The 15884-nt window shown below is 37.7% G+C and overlaps 1 protein-coding gene across 1 annotated transcript in view; it reads right to left on the reverse strand.

Moving 5' to 3' along the window:
• Positions 1-417: 417 nt before the first annotated feature.
• The window catches only part of PDZD8 (PDZ domain containing 8), an 89442-nt gene continuing 73975 nt past the window's right edge, over positions 418-15884 (reverse strand). Inside the window, exons 4-5 of the mRNA XM_046026995.1 lie at positions 7055-7217; positions 418-3347 (exon numbers count right to left, since the gene is read on the reverse strand). Of these exons, the coding sequence (XP_045882951.1) occupies positions 1147-3347; positions 7055-7217 (2364 nt within the window). The 3' untranslated portion in view covers positions 418-1146. The remainder of the gene's footprint in view (positions 3348-7054; positions 7218-15884) is intronic.

Raw genomic sequence — 15884 nt, forward strand, 5'->3', positions numbered from 1 at the left:
GTTAATTTTTCTTTTTTCTTAAACAAAAGACTGAACTATAAATGGGTTCAGATGACCACCCTTCCTTCAACCTGCAGCATGTAGGAAAAGCAATAAATCTATCTTGCATGATTCCTCTCCTTTGCAGCAACCTCCTGCATGAAAATGTTCCTAAAACAAAACAGCCAAACCCAGTTATCAACACTGGGTCATTTTAAGAACTGGCCTCTTGAAACTTTATCCTTGACATGCTTTATTTCCTATGGGAGAACTGAAGAGGAAAAAAAAAAATCAAATGTTCAGAACTTCCATTTGAAAGGAGAAAGCATCAACATTTCAAAAGATTATATTTCAAAATCCTACTGGTTACTGGTTTTTTAGTAATCTTCTCTACAAAATTCTTGACCAAATGCATTCTCTATTCCCTATTACATTTGGTTTTTCAATGCAACATCTCCAAATTAATAACTATATTCTCACTAAAACCACACAAAAACTAGAAAAGAATTCACAGGATAGAAAGCAAGCAATATGTATAAATTATTATTATTTTTTTTTTTACTAAATCAGTGTAACTGACTAAAGCCGCAGCATCTGCTTTTACGTTACATTTGGCAAAAACAAAAAAAAATCCCTGAAACCCTAAATTAACAAAAATTTCAAGCAAATAGAGATGACAAACTTCCTAACACAAAGATTCAAAAACCTGTTCCCTCAGTGATTGCTGTTGTCAATTTGGGCATGCAGCAAACTTGTTGTAACCGTGATGGAAATGAAAATATTTCAAGGATCTGGACAGTATCCTATTTAACACTTTCAAAAACTAAGATGAAGGAAAATAACACAATGAGATATCACACGTACATAAACATGGAAAGTTAGCTTACACAATTACATAATTAGAAAAAGTTAAAAATAAATTAGTAAAAATAAATTCCCAGTATAAACCCAAAAAAGCATAGCTATAAATGCAATCTGAAAACAACCAATTTAGTGAGCTGGTCATGTTTGTGCTGGAAAACAACCTTTTTTCACTCTTGTTTTTACATAAGCAAATGGCTGTGGAGAAGCAGGCCGAAGTGCATCAGAAGAGGGCTTACACACGGGTTATCTGTGTGACTCGAGATGTAACTTTTTCCGAATCACTTGAAAAGTTCAAACAGGCTATTAAACAGACTCAGATGGGCCAAATAAGTCCTCTGATATGCTGCTGAATGGCTGGGAGTCTATTAGTTGGGTGATTTCATTATCAAGGTCTTCTTCCGTATCATCTGTGTACTTGCTTATTTTTTTGGAGTGCTGGTCTAAAGACAGACTTTCTAAAGATTCAAGATCTTCAATGCCCGCTCTGTAGTGGATCATGAGAAGTGTAAGAGCTTGTAGTCTTTCACCTGATTTAGACAAAGCAGCAGAAAGAAGGGATTTTTTCCTTGATTCAGTTGCTTCTTTTTCTTCTCTAACAAGGGAATTATTATGTTCCAGCTCCTGGTCAATTTCGTTCTGCAGTTTATCCAGCATGAACTCTAATTTCTGGATCCTCTCTTCTGTGGGCAAGCCCCTGTAAAGATCACGGCCGATTTCTTTAACTGCAATGAAAACGCTGTCGTCCAGACCACCCTCCTTCCTCACCAACTTTATTCCTGTGTTGTTTCCTCGTTTAGAGGGACTGTTCGGACCACAGACCTCTGTGTCACTGCCTTCATTGTCTGATGTGTTGGGTGTGTGTTTTGGTGAAGGTTCCACTAGATCAGTTCCTGGTTCAGAGAGGCGAGTTTTAGAGACTTGGCGCAAATTTAACAAACGAGAGCTCGTATTGATAATGTGTCTTGTCAAACCTGTTGTCTTATTGACTGACTTGCTAGCTTCAGCATCAACGCGAGGAGGCAGGCCTAAGAAGGTTTCTTGTCCTTCCAGCCTGAGGTTTTTTAGAGTCCGGTCTATCCGCCTGTCAGTTGCTCCACAAAGAGGTGTCTCCGCTAGACACTTTTCCTGACATTTTTTATGGCAAACATAAGCACAGAACATACACTGGGAAGCAGCTTTAGTCCACACTTTTTTCTTACAGTAATCACACCAAGTTGGGTTCTGGAACTGAGTATCCTGGAAACTATGCTTATTTTCTGTTAAACCCATCTGTCCAACCAGCTGCTCCTCTTTAGGTAGGGCAGAAACCTCTTCGACCAAATGGAGTTCTTTTTCTTTCTCCGAGTTAGTAACTATCGGGTGGTCTGGTTCTCCTTCTTTCAAGTATTTGAAATGAATGGTAATGTCACCAAAGCAAAATTTGTCATTGAATCCCTTCTGCATACTCAGATTGCGCAGCGCAGTTCTCGTGACCATTGCCTTAGGTGAGGGGGCTTCCAGTCTGAACTTGGAGAAGTATTCCATGTTTGATGTAGCCAGGCACCCCAAAGCCACCTCTTCAAGTTTTAAGCTGACGTGCCCCAAACAGATAAGACCCCCTAACTTGAAAGGATCTCTGCACCACAGTGCAATGTTTAAGTATCTGTGGCAGGCTTCTATGTCAAAGAAACAGGTTGCTCTGGTTCTTGTCCATTTTCCTAGCTTGTTACGGTAAGGAATTTCTGATGATTCCCACGTCTGAGGGTCATCTGAACTGTCCTTAGGAGGGCAGGAGCTTTCTGAAGTAAAATCTCTCGTCACTTCCTGCTTTGCTGAAAATGGCTTCGATGCGGCTCCATCTTCTGGATCCATACTTTTCACTTGCTTTTCAGCAGGTTTATCTGCAGGAGGAGGAGGCAGCACCTTTTCTGGCTTTTCAGGGAGGACCTCTGGTTCTGTCTGATTTGGGGTGTCAGCAGAAGGCAAAGGAACTTTCACTTGTGGTCGTGGTGGCACGGGTGGTTTGAAAGTGGATCCTTGGGTGGGTTTTGACACTTGTGTTGGGTCTGTTATCTCAGAAGCTTTTAGGGCCAAGGGTTTATTTCCCTCTTTACATGGGGGTTTTGGTGGTGGTGGGTGACTTCCTACAATTAATTTACGGTTTAAGACTGGTGATATTGTTCCAAGGGGTTTAACGGAAAGTGTTGTTGGAGTACGTTTGGGGCTGTGACTTACTGATGGAGCCTCATCTTTGAGCTCATTCTGTGCTCTGACATCACTTGCCAGGTCTTCAAATTCAGAATCCAAATCTCTATTTTCAGCATCTACTGCCAGCCCAGTGGTTTCCTCTTCATAGTTTGGTTGGCATGAGCTTGACAGAAAGTTTTCTTCTAACTGCCCAAAATTATCTTGCAGCGCTGCACCTTGACTGCTCTGGCCGACAGGCCTCTCGTAATACACCAGCACCCGGTCCCCCGCCTGCTTGATCAGCTTCAGCACTTGCAGCGTAGATGTGATTTTCACACCTGGTGTAAGATTTTAAAAGAGAAAACATGTAAATTACTGCAGTGAAAATCACTTGAGTTTGCTGGATGTAATTGCCATTAGTTCATGATTATGGAAAAGCAAACAGAAATGTGGTGAATGATCAAGTTCAGAGACCGGATACTTGAAGAAAACTTAGCAAAATATTGTATTATGAATAGCGGACTCTTTTACATTTTTTTTTATTAGCCCTACCCATCAAACTAATCTTTTTATCAGGACCAGAAGGAACAAGGAAAGCATAAATTGCTTTAAACAAGTTGGTTATTATCTGCATTGGTAATATCAGCTTAAATTTTCATTTTATTATGTTCTAATAGGTGGCTACATTAACACAGTTTGAAATTCAAAAGGTACAGAAAAATGTAGAGTGAAAAATCTCCCTTCCACCTCTATTTCCCAACCACTCTGTCCCTTCCCTGAGGCAATCAAAGCTAGCAGCTTCACGGTGGAGTCTTCTAGAGATACTCTAGGTGTTATCTTTAAAGGCTCTAAAGATGTTTAGATGTTTGTTTCCTGCCCCCCACCGCACCCCCGCCCTTCCCCCAGTGGTACTTACCCAAGCTAGCCCTTTCTGTAGGACTTAGAAAAGGGTGAGAAGGGGTCTATGTTTTCCAAAGGTCTTAGGGCCACCCTAAATAAATCAGAGTAACATCAGCCCCATCTAAAAAGCTGACTTCAGAGTTCCTCAACCTATATCCCCTCCTACCTCAGTTGCCCAGGCACGATCATGCTGTAGACCCAATTATCACTGGGAATTTTCCACATCAAAGGTCTTTCACTTGCAATTAATCTCTGCTCACAAGCTCTTATTTTGCAACTCCTCGTTACAATGCTGTCTGTTACTGAATCTGTTCTGAGGTGCTGTCCAGGCCCAATCATTCCTCCTTTGCTGTCCTGGTCCAACTGGTCTCCTGACACCACCTGCTTTTCTCCCCAACCTTAGTCTCAAGATTTCACTGATGTTCTCATCAAGATTTGGGATTCTTTTGCCCTGGTCCTTTCCTCTTCTGCCTACCTGGCTTTCTGACCCCTGCTTGCCAGCCCCACCTTCCTTGGGCCCACCACCGGCAGCCAGTGCTGACTGACGCTGGCCATCTTCAGTGGGCATTCAGTGCTGCAGCAGCATTCTTCTGAACTGCTTCTGGTCTCTGAACAACTACCTCTCTAAAACCTCAGCTTCAAACCCTGAATCCCACCCTCCCTACCGTCTTTTATTCTGCAGGGGATCTCTCCTTATTTACTGGAGATCAACAAGCAGCTGCCTTTTCCCCCAGCCAGTCATTTTTAGTATGAATCTATCTCTGCGGACGAAGTAGCCCTTAACTTGTACTTTTGATCCTATTTCCCATCTCCCTCAGGGCTTTGCTCCATCAGCTATCCTGGCTCATATCTTTATTCCCTTCCTTCTTCTCCTTTAAAACCTTTTTCTTGGTTTTCACATCACTGTACTAATTTGGTTCTGACCACCTCTGCATTCTTTTTCTCCATCCATATCTGCCCCTTGTACCAAACGTCCCCATGGTTTTATATGTCCTAGTTCTCTAGATCACAACCACCTCAGTGGTTGCAACTGTCAACTTTCTCTTTGGTTGGTCTCCCCTCTTCTTCATCCTTTTCCTACATCCCTGATTACTTCCGGAGATCAGCACCTAGATGCTTGCTTGACGTAACAAATTCAGCTTAGTTAAAACCCCTTCTCTGATCTTTTCATTCTCCTGTCCTCGGTATGTGAATCAACTTGCCACCCTCCCAATTAACCCAATCCGGACCCCAGAGACAGCTGACCCCCAGATCCCAGGAGCTCTTAGTTCTGTCAGAGTTCTAGTCCTTTTCCTCCCCGGTTCAGATCCACCTGATCACTGGCTTCGGTTACAAGAATCCACAGCTCCTTGCTGTGACCCCTCAGACTGTCCCTGTTTTCATACTGCTCCCCAATTTCCCCAAAGCTTTGGCTCGAAAACCTTTAGTGTACAAACTCATCACACTGGAATCCAGAGGTTTCTAATGTGGCTCTCTCCATGATTCATCCAGCCTGCTCTTTCTCTCTAACCACACTAAGTTCCACAAAATTGTAGTCTGACATATGTACAATGAAAAGTCAGTCCCTCTATTGAGCTGTAGGAAAACTTCAACTTAATCTAAACTTGTTCTTTGTGACTTAACACCTGGCCTCATCTCTTCCCCAACCACCAGGAGCTTTGTGGAGACAACCACTGCCCCTCTCAGGGCTAGTTGGCCAAATCTGGGTTCCTTTTCTTTCGCAATTTTAAATATTTAGTAATGGGATTGGTGGTCATTGAAATAAGATTGGCATAACGCTTATTATATTTGAAGCTCAATGATGGAGTTCTTTTTGAGAATAGATACTTATTTTGGAGAATATTTACTACATGTGTAACTAAAAACAAAAAACAAAAAAACCCCTTTCATAAAAGGTCATAAAAAAGAAAATATATCTTGTAGGTAAAACCAGAACAAAGGGATATGTGGATACAAAAAATTTATACTGGATTCTAGTTCTCAGCCAAGGGGGAGTAACTGCTATGTTTATGTTAAACAACTATGTAGCAGTGGGGGCTGTTTTATGGCTCTGCCGTCCTCAGTGCGTATGAAGAGCAGCAGCATCTGGGGGCCCCTGTACAGGTCTGCTGAAGCAGAACCCTTACGTTACCTGGATGACTGGAATACAGTCAGAAGGTTTGAGAATCACTGTTTATGACCTACCAAAGGAATTTCCATGTGAAATATGGACTTAGTTGAGTTTCCATGTGTGCAACTAAATGATTGTCATTATTTTACTGTCATGATGGTTTTGAATCAAAGGTTTAACATGTAACAAAGGAAAACTCCCTGCTTTAGGAACTGATCTACCTTCTTTTTTATCTTAGCTGTGAAAGAATATACCATATTGTTTTTGGAAGCTCGGCTGTGACCAACTGTATGTTTAAGAAATCTCTTGACAAGCCTAGAATGGGGGCTGGGAGGGCAGGGCAGGTACTACAAAGGTCTGAAAGGTTTGGACTTTTTCCCCATTGGTGTGTACAGGGAGTCCTACTGCTTATTCATAAACACCCAAGCAAATAAACTGCCTATCAACAGAATTTATGTAATCTATCCAACTGATAAGAAGGCATGCAGGTGACACATTCTTCCAGAGCAATAGTGATACGGGCTGTACTCTGATAACTGCATGTTACTAAATGGCTGGTCAATCAGCGACAATACAGAGCCATCAATACGGGGCCACAGGACAGTTCAAGTGTGCCCTCTTGGACAAGGAATATTAGTCTCCCTCCTGTTCACTATCTAGTCCTAAGTGATGGGGGTCATAGTACTAATATGGTCAATTTTAGGCCCAGAGTAGTTAGGTGGTTATACAGAAGGAACTGTTGACCATATTCATACTCGTTAAACACTAGAGGAATAGAAGGTGGGATGGAAAGGAAAATTAGAGAAGTTTACAGAAGAGTGGTATAAAGATGAAGTATTTTACAGATTTCTACCTAAGGACTAAAAATGGCATATGTGTTTTAAATTAAGGCTTCCTTCAGATTTTTATTTTTAATAAAGTTATTCTCTTTCCATTATAAAAATAACATGTGCTCATAGAAAGAATGAAGACAGGGAAAATTCCCACATTTGCTCACTGATTTCTCTATACGTGTGAAGTGTGTTGCACAATTACCTCCAATAGCAATCAGTCGGTCTCCCCGCTGAAGATCGGCAAGTGCAGCAGGTGAGTTTGGGGCCACCGTCTCAATTATGACATGCCCAGCATACCCGTCAGTTGACTGGACAAGACGAAGTGTAAGTCCGACACTCTGTAAATTCCCCTTTATTAATTCAACCTTTGATAAAGAGAAAAAAAATGAAAACAGTCAATGGGTTCATGGTAGGGGAGTGAGAAAAGAGCCTACTGGGAACACTGTAGCTGATGCTGACTTTTGTGCCATGGTGACTATTTTTACAGACAAATAAAAGAGGAGGAGATTTTCACTGTAACAATGTAAGTTAATATATGCTCAGACTACAAATTGGGGGTTCAAAAACATTAAATACTTTCTTATCTTCAGTGTATCTTATTTAAGATCCATTCTCACTGTAGAATATTTGGAAACAGAGAGGCAAAATGAAAAGAAAACACTCCTAATCATATCCAGAACTGCTGTATATTATACCTCCTAATATATGTATTTTAACACAAAATTAAGATCTCATTGTGAATATAATTCTGAGTCTTGCTTTTTTGAAATATAATGGGAAATACCTTCTTTTTTATGATGTATTGTTAAATTATCTTTTGGGGGGCAAAGTAAAAGAGTTTACATTTGTTTTATTAACAGGTATCTTATTGAGCTATCCTTCTCTAACTCATCAAGATCATTTTGTTTTCTAAACAAATATCACCTAATTTATCAAAATATGTGTCCCAGATTCACATCGTCTATGAATTAAAAAGACAACACAACATGTTATGTCCTCATTTAAATTACTGATTTTAAAAAAACGGATTGAATGCTACATCCTTCTTGATGACAAGAATTCAATCTGTGTTTATTAAGTTAAACAAATTACAAATCAGTCTAATTGTATTATCATTCAGCCCATGTTTCTTAGTTTTGGTCTTTAAGAGATCTCATGAGGGACTCCTTCAAATAACTTGCTAATATCCTAATATATCACTGTCTGTATTGTTTTAATAAATAAACCCTACTTTTAAAAGCCAGAAATTTTTATTCTCCTACCTAATGGTATTGGTCAGCAGAAGAGACCTAACTAGAAATTATTTTTTAATATGGATGTTACTAGATTTTGTAAAGTTGCTTTTAGATTAAGGAAAATCTTAATCACATTATGCTCAAGAAATGGGAAATGTAGTCAAGGTTTTGATTATCTAAAGGTTTACAAACAAAAAAAACCTTCTAAAAAACACAAGTATTTAAACCTCTAAAAAACCTCCATCCAGTCTTGCTTTATGATATAGTAAATAATCACCATATAATGTTAATAGTGGGTTTCACTTTAAAAAAGCCCTTAAGAATACATTCTTTCAAATCCACAAACATAAATATATTCTTAATATACAGAATGCTAAAGCTAAAACTTACAATGTAACATTTTCTAATATGAGAAAGTTAATAGTACCAGATGGGCAAAAAAGGAAATTGAATGAATCTGAGAACTGTAAATTTTAAAAACTAACACTTGGAATGTATTTTTTGTAATTTACTCCTTGTTCTTAACATGGAATAGAAGTTGGGTGGATAGGGTTGAGAACGGAATTGAGGCTTGTACAGGTTTTATGTAAATGACTTACTTTATTTTCTATATACCAATCATACTATTCCCTTTGCTTTTCTTATTTCAAATGATTCTTGAAGTAAACACTCCAGATGGAAAAGGTTAAGGTTTTCAGGAGGAACAGTAAGCGTAGATAATACATTACTGCCTGCCCCCCTTTTTTACTACTGATTAATACTAAATGCTATTGATTTCATAACTTACATAAGGAACCAAACTTAAGACACCATTTCTTTTGCCTCTTGTTAAAATTGTTTTGTTTCCTTCTAAACTCACAGTGCTGACGTATCTAATTTTGGGATTATAGGTACAGCCTTCTCTGAAACAGAAACTTAAAAATTTAAGTTCAGACAGCAAAAGTTTTAAGATTATAAAAATACTTCATAATTAAAAACCTGAGAAAACACTTAAAAATGAGTATCACACGGAGTGCCTGGGTGGCTTCGTTGGTTAAGTGACTGTCTTCCGCTCAGGTCATGATCCCAGGGTCGTAGGATCGAGCCCCATGTCAGGCTCCTTGCTAAGCAGGAGCCTGCTTCTCCCTCTCCTCCCTGCTTGTGCTCTCTCTTGTTACCTCTGTCATTATCTCTTTCTCTCAAATAAATAAATCTTAAAAAAAAAAATGAGTATCCATTGGGGATGGTATGTGCTATGGAGAGTGCTGTGAAGTGTGTAAACCTGGCGATTCACAGACCTGTACCCCTGGGGATAAAAATACATTATATGTTTATAAAAAAATAAGAAATAAATTAAAAATTTTAAAAAATGAGTATCACACAAACATTTTTAATGTCAAATTTATGGTAAAGTTTATAAGACTATCCAAATGATACCATGACTTCTGGAACAAAACTGGTATCTCCATTGGGATGAACTATTTTTAAACAAGAATAGCCAAAAATAAAAAATTCCCCTCCATACACAGGTATCTGTATTTTAAAATTATATATATGACTACTGGATATACCATGCAACTCTAAAACATATGCCAAAATACAATTCTTTAAATGATGAGGTGAAAATAAAAATCCTAAATATTTTTATATATCTGCATGTGGCATGTACCCCCCCAAAATAAGGGACACCCCATTACCTGAGAGGTTTTGGTTTTGAAATTTTTATTATGGAAAATTTAAAATATATACAAAAACAGAGAAGAGGTAAAATGAACCTTGTGGTAGGTTATAAAATATGGTCACAAATGACTATCCTCATCATACGCATGGCCCTCTGCAATGATTCCTTTACGCAACCTGCCATTAGGGGGTTAGCTTGTTTCTCCACCCTTCTCTCAGCAACCCATATAACCAGAAAAAAATAAGGAAAGACAAGATGTTCTGAACATTATCATCCCTGATATATGTGACATTTAAAAGAACGTGAGGGGCGCCTGGGTGGCTCAGTGGGTTAAAGCCTCTGCCTTCAGCTCAGGTTATGATTCCAGGGTCCTGGGATGGAGCCCCGCATCAGGCTCTCTGCTCGGCAGGGAGCCCGCTTCCCTTCCCTCTCTCTCTGCCTACTTGTGATCTCTGTCAAATAAATAAAATATTAAAAAAAAAAAAAAAAGAGAACGTGATGCCTAGTAATGACAAATACACATTCAAGTGCACACGGTAAGTTCACCAGGATGTGCTAGGTCATGAAGTAAGTGTCAATAAATTTAAAAGATGAAATTCAAGATATGTTTTCTGAATGGAATTAAATTAGAAATGAACTAATAATAACTAGGAAAATCCCAAATATTTAGAAAGTAAAACAGTATGTTTCTATATAATTCATGGCCAAAGAAGGAATCAAGAAAAATTTAAAAACATTCTGAATGGAATGATGAAAACACAAATTATTAATATCTGTAGGATGTAACTAAAGCTGTGCTTACTACTTTCAGTGCTTATGCTAGTGGCAAAAATCCAAAATTGGTGATCTTAGGTCCTACATCAAATCAGAAATCTCAAAACAGAAGGAAAGAATAAAGAGCAGAAATTAATGAAATATAAAAACAGAGAAATGAATCATGAGAGCTGATTAATGAAGTAATAAAAGTGATAAACCTCTAGGCCAGACTCATGAAGAGACAAAAGACACATTACCAAATCAAATAAGAGGGACTATCACTACAAAATCTACAGACAGTAAGAGAATAAGGCCATTTTTGGACTATTTTATGCCAAACCACTTGACAATTTAGATGCACTGGAAAAATTCCCTCAAAAGATACCCCCAGAAGACAGAAATTTTAGATACTGCCATATCTACTATTTATATCAAATTCATAATTCCCCCATTCCTCTTCCCCCTAAGCCCCAGACTCTAGGTCTAGACTGCTTCTTTGATGAATTCTCAAGGAAGAAAACAATCACGATCTTATCGGAATCTTCCCAAATTATGTGTTAGGGCCAATGCTATCCCCTAATTCCCAAACCCAGACAAACACAAAAAAACAAGAAAGCAGAACTACAGACTAATATTTCTAATGTTCAAACACAGAAGCAAAATTTCCTAAAAATTTTTTTAGGGGGGGCGCCAGAGTGGCTCAGTGAGTTAAGCCTCTGCCTTCAGCTCAGGTCATGATCTCAGGGTCCTGGGATCAAGCCCCGCATCGGGCTCTCTGCTTGGTGGGGAGCCTGCTTCCTGCCCCACCATCTCTGCCTGCCTCTCTGCCTGCTTGTGATCTCTCTGTCAAATAAATAAATAAAATATTAAAAAAAATTTTTTTTAGGGAATTTAACCTAACAATGTATAAAAAGGACAATAATCAAAACAAGTGGAGCTGATATTCAGGAATTTAAGTTTGATTTAAGCAGCTGAGAATCAATCAACATAATATTAAGAAAATACAAAAACAAAAAAAGAAAAAAAAAAACCCAAATCCATTCATGATAAAAGTCCCAAACAAACTAAAAATACAAGGGGACTCTTAAACCTGATAATGGGTATCTACAAAAATCTACAGGTAACATAATAGTCAATGTTTTCTACCTAAGATCAGAAACAAAGAAGGATTTCTGCTTTTACCATTTCAATTCAGTATTATACCGAAGGGTACAATCACAGTAATAACACAAGAAAAGGGGAAGGCATAGAGATTGAAAAGAGAGGAGAAAAATGGTCTTTATATACTAATAACATGATCTTATAACCAGAAATGAGTAATCCTATGAAAGCTACAAAACAACTATTAATAAGTGAAATCAGGTCACAGACTACAAATTCATTTACAATAACATAAAAAAATTTGGGGTTAAATTTATGAAAGATGTGCAGGATCCGTATGCTGAAAACTATAAAGCACTGCAAAGGAAAATTAAATTAGACCAAAATATATGGAAAATAATACCATATTCACAGACTGAAAAACTCATTACTGTTAAGATGCCAGTTCTTCCCAATATATCTACAGATTTGAACAGAAATCTCTGCAGGCCTTTGAAGAGGCAAAGTCAAAGAAAGGTGAAGGACCTGGAATACCCAAACCCATCCTTAAATAGGACAAGGATATACTCTCTGATTTCAAGGCTTACTATATATAGCACACACAACATAGATAAATCTTAAAGACATATGGAGTGAAAGGAGTTAAACACAAAAGACCACATGCTCTATGATTCAATTTGTATGAAGTTCTAGGAAAGGCAAAATTATAGTGACAGAAAACAGATTAGTACTTGTCAAGGACTGGGAGTTGGAGACTGCAGACTGAGGGCATACAGTACCACAAATAAAATTTTTGAGGTGATGGAAATATTCTATATCTTGATTGGGGTAAAGGTTACATGATTGCATACAATTACCAAAATTCACCAACTATATACTTAGTGAATTCATTGCATTTAAATGATGCCTTAATAAAGCTATTAAAAATAAAGCAAAAACAAAACTGCCTATATACCATTTTTGTCTTAAGATAGTTAAATATATAGATTACTGATAATTTATTCAGATAGCCCTTAGTTCTCCAATTTACTTAATTTAATAAAAATTTGGGATGAATTTAGATGGTCCTTAAGTCAATCAGGAAGGAGAGCAACATTTAGATAGTTTTTCCATTTAACTTATGTCAATCAAATGCATCCTCACTCTTATGTACAGATAACTGGAAATACTACATTGTAGATACAGGATTAAACCAAATATAAGAAGAATAAAAAAGAAACAAAACCACTTGAAAATGTATTAAAAGAATATGAATAAACTTTAAATTATTACCAAATACTTGCATGTGGTTAAAAAAATCAAATACATAAAATAGCTTATACTAAAAAGCAACAGTCCTCTTCTTCCAAGCCCCCCACTCCTACACCACAGCAACTACCTAGCTGCTTAGGGATTACTTTCTTCCTCTAGGGAAAACATTATTATCTCTTAATGTATCAAATTTTAGACAATCTGCAGACTTCCTACTGTAACAGACAAAGATGTAGCCCCATCTTTCTTTCCCCAAATATAGCAGAACTCATCACTATTTTTAGTTCCCCTACATAAACTCTTTATAATTTTAATTAATACACTTATAGTTCTATTTCTTTTTCATCTTTCTTGATATTAGGACTTCTCTCTTTCCCTTCACCTCACCTCTTTACCTTCTAAATTCTACTGTCAAAGTTGGTAACTATTAGCTTTGTAACTCTAATTATCAAGTTTGATTCTAAAAGCTAAAGATCAGCAGTGTTTACAACTATCTCAACTATATAAATATTATTTATTGTAAAGCTGAACATTATTGAAGTTTCTGTCTTGTAGAACCTTTAGCTTTTCTTGGGAGTTTTTTTCTTTCCCTCACCAACAACATAGCTTTCACTTTAAATACTTTTCTTTTTTTTTAAAGATTTTATTTATTTGACAGAGAGAGATCATAAGTAGGCAGAGAGGCAGGCAGAGAGAGTGAGAGGGAAGCAGGCTCCCTGCTGAGCAGAGAGCCCGATGTGGGACTCGATCCCAGGACCCTGAGATCATGACCTGAGCCGAAGGCAGCGGCTTAAACCACTGAGCCACCCAGGTGCCCTAGCTTTCACTTTAAATGTAGAATTTATGTAAGTACGGCTTCTGTAGTTAGCTCTTAAATTCCTTTATCCCATTTGTTTACATATTATTTAGCACCCAGTTGAAGGGTTTTCTTTACCCACCCTGTGCCTCCTGCCGAAAAGAAGCCAGTTAATAAATGCATAAGAAATTATAAGATTACAGAAATCACCTTCTGGGAATACCATTCCCCACAAAGGTGGAGAGACTGTTTTAGATTAAAAAACAAACAAAACAGGACACAGAAACTAAAGAGATGTCATAACCAAATGTTATGTATGAATCTTGATCTGATACCAGTTTAGAAAGGAAAAAAAAGGCTACAAAGTATTTATGGGACACTGGGGACATTTTAATTTGGACTATTAAGTAAAATTAGGGAACTATTAATTTTCTTATGTGTGACTGTTTATTATGGTTATGTAAAATGCCGTTTTTAGAAGATTCATACTAAAATATTTAGGGATGAAGTATCTATATGTTGATGTCTATAATAACCCTTGACTATGACTTGAGCAAAATGTTAACCTCTCTGAATGTCATTGGTAAAATGAGATAGCTCTGAAAAGGTTCAGTTATTACTGTTACTAGCAAAACAGCACTACTAATCAAAAATGGTAACACAAAAGGAAATTCAAAAACCAGTCTGCTGTGAATGAACTCAATACATAGCTAAGAAAACAAGGCAAGCTGTTATGACACAAATATCAATCAGGACATTAAAATATTTAAATTATCTTATATCAGGCAAACATTAATTTAGTTTTGTAGGATCAAGACTGAGGGGCTAAGTTTATGATTGATTTTAAAAAACTGTCTTATTGAAAAAGACTCTTTGGTGACTGGTGTCAACAGTTGGTAAAAGAACAGCCAGTTCAAATCAATTAGAAGTTCAATGGGCTCAAGCAGGGTCTTTATTTCCAAAGAGGAAGAAATTAAACTAATGGTGGTAAATATTTACCTTTTCACAAAATTCTAAGTTTTCATCTCATAAAGTTTCCTCTCTACAGGAGACTAAAGACCTATCAGCAGAAAGTAAAAGGAAGAGGCCAAAAAGAACAAAAAGAATAGTAGGGCAAGAAAAGTTGTACTTCTTACAGACAAAAAAAGTACTGTGAAGAAAAAATGAACATGGACCAATATTATATTGTCCTTTGGGTGCTGAGCATGAAATCTTTTTTTGGGGGGGGAGGGGCAGAGGGAGAGAGAGAATCTTTTTTTTTTTTTTTTCCATTTTATTTATTTTTTCAGCGTAACAGTATTCATTCTTTTTGCACAACACCCAGTGCTCCATGCAAAACGTGCCCTCCCCATTACCCACCACCTGTTCCCCCAACCTCCCACCCTTGACCCTTCAAAACCCTCAGGTTGCCCCAACCTCCCACCCCTGACCCTTCAAAACCCTCAGGTTGTTTTTCAGAGTCCATAGTCTCTTATGGTTTGCCTCCCCTCCCCAATTGCCCCACACCCACCATGGAGCCTAATGTGGGGCTTGATCTCACAACACTGAGATCATACCTGAGCCAAAACCAAGAGATGGACACTTAACTGACTGAGTCACCCAGGTGCCCCTGGTCATGAAAAATTTATTAAATAAAGAGAAGGGGGGGATGAAAATGAAGGCAAAATGTCTGTGGTAACAAATACAGGTATACACTAAGGTGGAAGGCCTGGGGTTAATTTCAATAATCATCATGTAGTAATTTTTCCTTTCTTATAAGAAGCCAACTGGATATTTTTAGGTTCTATCAAACTCTTGGTGAGCCCCTACTGTAAAAGATAAGCTACAATTAAGGAAAAGTTAACCTCTAATAAAATTTTCAATAAAAATCTCTGTATACATGCAAGTTTGCTCTCTAGGTTTCTTCAAGGAAAACCTTCTTGTTCCAAGTAAAGAAATGATAGTAAATAATAAATGGGGTGGTGATAAATGGTATCACAAAATCTTCTACCTTTGGAGCAGTCATCTGGTTAACTTCCTGGAATTTGTCTGGAAGTCTCAAGCCAAATCCTCCAAATCCAAATCTGTGGTGATACAAACTATACGAACTCTAGGATCCCGAGACTGTTCAGACTACAAGGATCCTACCTTCGTTAGACGGTTGGAAGCATTGTGGTCAATATCTAAATGTTCGTTATCACTGTTTTAGAGATTATCTAAATGATATTCCAAAAGAAAAGCACAATGGGCCACA

The sequence above is a fragment of the Meles meles genome, chromosome 13, assembly GCF_922984935.1.
Source record: "Meles meles chromosome 13, mMelMel3.1 paternal haplotype, whole genome shotgun sequence".
NCBI lineage: Eukaryota > Metazoa > Chordata > Mammalia > Carnivora > Mustelidae > Meles > Meles meles.